The sequence below is a fragment of the Apis dorsata genome, unplaced genomic scaffold (assembly GCF_000469605.1).
Source record: "Apis dorsata unplaced genomic scaffold, Apis dorsata 1.3 scaffold_52, whole genome shotgun sequence".
NCBI classification, from domain to species: Eukaryota; Metazoa; Arthropoda; class Insecta; order Hymenoptera; family Apidae; genus Apis; species Apis dorsata.
Genome location: NW_006263353.1, coordinates 3,175,551 through 3,178,958, shown reverse-complemented (window position 1 = coordinate 3,178,958; position 3,408 = coordinate 3,175,551). Strand labels below are relative to the sequence as shown.

At 42.8% G+C, this 3,408-nt stretch overlaps 1 protein-coding gene across 1 annotated transcript; it reads right to left on the bottom strand.

Annotated features, from left to right (window-relative positions):
* Positions 1 to 2,096: 2,096 nt before the first annotated feature.
* Positions 2,097 to 3,279, bottom strand: LOC102676627. Its single transcript, XM_006609330.2, has 3 exons — positions 3,114 to 3,279; positions 2,662 to 3,026; positions 2,097 to 2,527 (listed from the first exon to the last, which is right to left on the bottom strand). The coding sequence occupies exons 1-3, from the start codon at positions 3,215 to 3,217 to the stop codon at positions 2,247 to 2,249; spliced, it is 750 nt and encodes a 249-aa protein (XP_006609393.1). The 5' UTR covers positions 3,218 to 3,279; the 3' UTR covers positions 2,097 to 2,246.
* Between the last annotated feature and the right edge of the window lie 129 nt (positions 3,280 to 3,408).

The window sequence follows — 3,408 nt, the reverse complement described above, 5'->3', positions numbered from 1 at the left end:
CACGGCTCGCACCACGTCCCCACTTCCATCCGGCCACGAATTTTCTTTTCGTTCAGTATGGTGTTCGATTATCGAGGCCTCGCGCCTCGATCGTGACGGGAATGCGAAGGGAGTCGTGAACAGGGATCGTAGGAAGCCGAAAGAAAGCCTCGTGAACGGTGCCGGGAGGCTCAAAGATTATTCTTCCGTCGTCGCCTAAGTTGATTTCTATCGCGCGAACGATTTCGTCCTACGCATTTACTTTCTACCATTAGCCGCGAGCTTCGTCCATACTTTTTAATCGAATCGCTTCGCCTTTTTGGGGGGTTTATTTGCACACGGTAAAGTGCGATTTAATCCCGATCGCTTTTAACGTTAAGTAGTAAAAGTTTGGCGATATTATTATCGACTTTTTAAATCTTTTTAAATCTTCTGAATATATTGAAATTAGAATTATATTATATATTAATATATAATTAGAATATATTGAATTAGAAGAAATAGGTTGCAATTTGAGGATTATGTTTATTATTTTTTCACTACAGTTGATTATAGGATGATATCTCGTTTAATATTATTTTCTAACATTACGTAGTAACGTAAACTTGGAGATTTCGTTTTCAAAACTCAATTATAGCGAATCGTAAGAATGGAATTGAAAACTCGATCGATTGATCAATCAGATAATTAATTTGTACGATTAACGTCGAAACATTTCTTTTTGAATATTTGCCTCGTATTGATCTATATCTAGGATCGAAATTGCCCCAATTCCAAAGTGATCGAAAATGTAATCTATCATTTCATTAACCTCGATCGTGGGTCGATGATAAAAAAATCCGCTCACGCAATAAAACGGACGAAACTTTCGAATATTTGGCCCCCTATAATACGCAGCATCGTTTCAGGTAGCAAAGCGGAAGTGGCGTGCGCACGCCGGTGAAGAGTTGAGAAGACCCTTCATCCTTGGCACCAATGGCACCGTAACATTGGCATTGAACCGATCGTTCATTCACTCCACGAACACGACACTTTCCACACGTTTGCCTCGTTAACTCGCGCGCTCCCCTCCCCTTCCCCTTCCCTTTCAAACGGTCAGAAAATTTTCACCCTTTCGCGTTATTTTTCTGAAAAAAAAAGCAAACCAAATTTCCTAATTTAGATAGATAATTTAATTCGAGAATTATTAGAATTATATATCTGTGTAAATAACAATTCTAAGTTAAAATTCATAGTTAAAGGATATGAATGAATATTTAAAAAGCGATGTTTTGATCGATTTCAAGTATAAATATAAATCGATAAAGCTGAATCGAACCACGTGTTCCAACAGATTCTTCGGCAAAGATTCTTCTCTAACGCATCAGAAATGCACGTTGCGTGCGAGTTTCTCGTGCGAGAATGCGCGCGTGGGGTTGCTACGAGACACATTTGCCCGACTTCCTACTGCTGGTAACAATGAACCGGTAATTGGAATTTTGGGTCGAGTTTGCATAAGCATTCAGGACGTAGTAGCGTCAATCGATGTCACCTTCCAATCTAATTCTCCCTTCGCGAGTTTCCACGACCTGCATTTTCCTTCTGCATTCTTGCGTTCCCCTTTGGCCTCGGCGGTTCTGCCCACGCGACGTTCTGTAGGTGATTCTGATGGATAAAAGAAAACTTTTCGCTCCCTCGACAATGAATAATCATGAATAATGAAGGGAAGTTTGTTGAATCGTTCGAACGAAGAGATCGAGATCTCCGTGCATCCGATTTTACGAACTTTTACGTCTGCTTCAGGAAAAGAAAAAAAGAATCTAATCCGAAATCGATCGACCCAATTATTCTTACGGCATCTCGATCTTCAATGTAGATTTAATCGGAACTATTGTGCTGAATGCACAAACGACCCTTTCCACTTTCTCCATCTTTTAAAATCGATCCTGCGACCGATTCTCCTCGCGTAGGCAAATAATAAAAAGGAAAGTGAGCATCGAATGCAGCCATTAGTTTCTTTCTTTCTTTCGATGGAACGTAGGGTGAGAGTGGATTCACTTGTTTTATTTATTATTTTTATCTTTCACGAATTTTTTGGATCGAAGAGTTGAAAGATATGGAGAGACAGACAAAGATGATTTTGATGAGACCATGAAAGAAGATTTTTATTTATACATAAATAAAAGTCAGAGTCGTCGCGCGTCAATAAATATTAAATAAAACGATTTTTCTAGAAAAGAAAAAGGAGGGATGCGGGGGAGAGGGAAGAGGGAAGTTTGAGTTTCAATTTATTTCCTGTACGCCCTGTAGGGTCCGTGGGCCGAGGTCTCCCAGTGAGGTGGATGCTCGACGGGTGGGTGTCCGTAATGCACTACCTCGTAGGCGACCTTGGGTTTCGTCAGCTTGAAGATCATCATCGCACCGCTCAGCACCAACGAGAGGAGGCCCAAGGTGAGAGCTTTCCACGTTTTCAGGGCGATCAGGGCAAGGGCTAGCGGGACCAAAGCTGTGGCCTTGAACTTCAAGCCCAACAGGAATGGTATCATCACCTTCTTGACGAATCCACGACCTGTTCCATTTTAAATGATGAAATAATTGTGCATATAAATTAATTAATTAATTAAATTGTATTAAAAGAATTTGTCCACCTCGTTTAACAATTCTAGCGCAAATTAAAATCGAGAATCTAAATTGAAGTTTCACCTTGACCGTTGCTCGAGGAGTCGGAAAGAGGTACTGTCAAGCTTCTTGGCATACTGTCCACCAGGGATCTTGGCACGATATTGGACCCAACGATGGCTTCCGGCAACTTAGCCTCCAGCTGGTGGCTCGACAGATACGCGTCCAGTTTCTCCAACATCAAGGACCTCAAGAGCTCCTTCCTTGCAGGGTCCACGGAGTCGTATTGAGCGGGGTAGTAATCCTCGCTGTTTTCCTCGGGCATGTCTCTGGACTTCACCAGCGCCAAGTCTTCCGTGATGGCAAGCCTGTCTTGTTTCGCCGCTTGGCTAAGGTAGGCCAGGACTTTGGGCTTCACGCAGGACAACATGGACTCGTTGTCTATGCATCTGCAAAATGAAATGTTATTTTTTATGAATCGTAATCTTACCTTATAGATTTTTTTTTTTTAATTAATTTTGTTTCTGTCCCCTCACCTGTAATAAATGTGTCGAAGGGCGTCGGCAGTGGTCTCGGCCCTCTGCGCGTTGGCGAGGGCGGCCATAAGGGCGAGAGACGCGAGGAACGTTGTGAACTTCATGATGGTACCCACCGATTTGCGAGGCTAAACACCGAATGCCGGCTCGAACGAAGACAACGCGGTTTTATAGCCGATGGAAGCCACGTACGGCCGATGAATTTTGATCAGGGACGTGTGCCCGGCTGAAAGGAAAGAAGAAAGCCTCGTTATCTAGGGTGACGATGTTTTCACGGGCTCTGCGATACGATTCT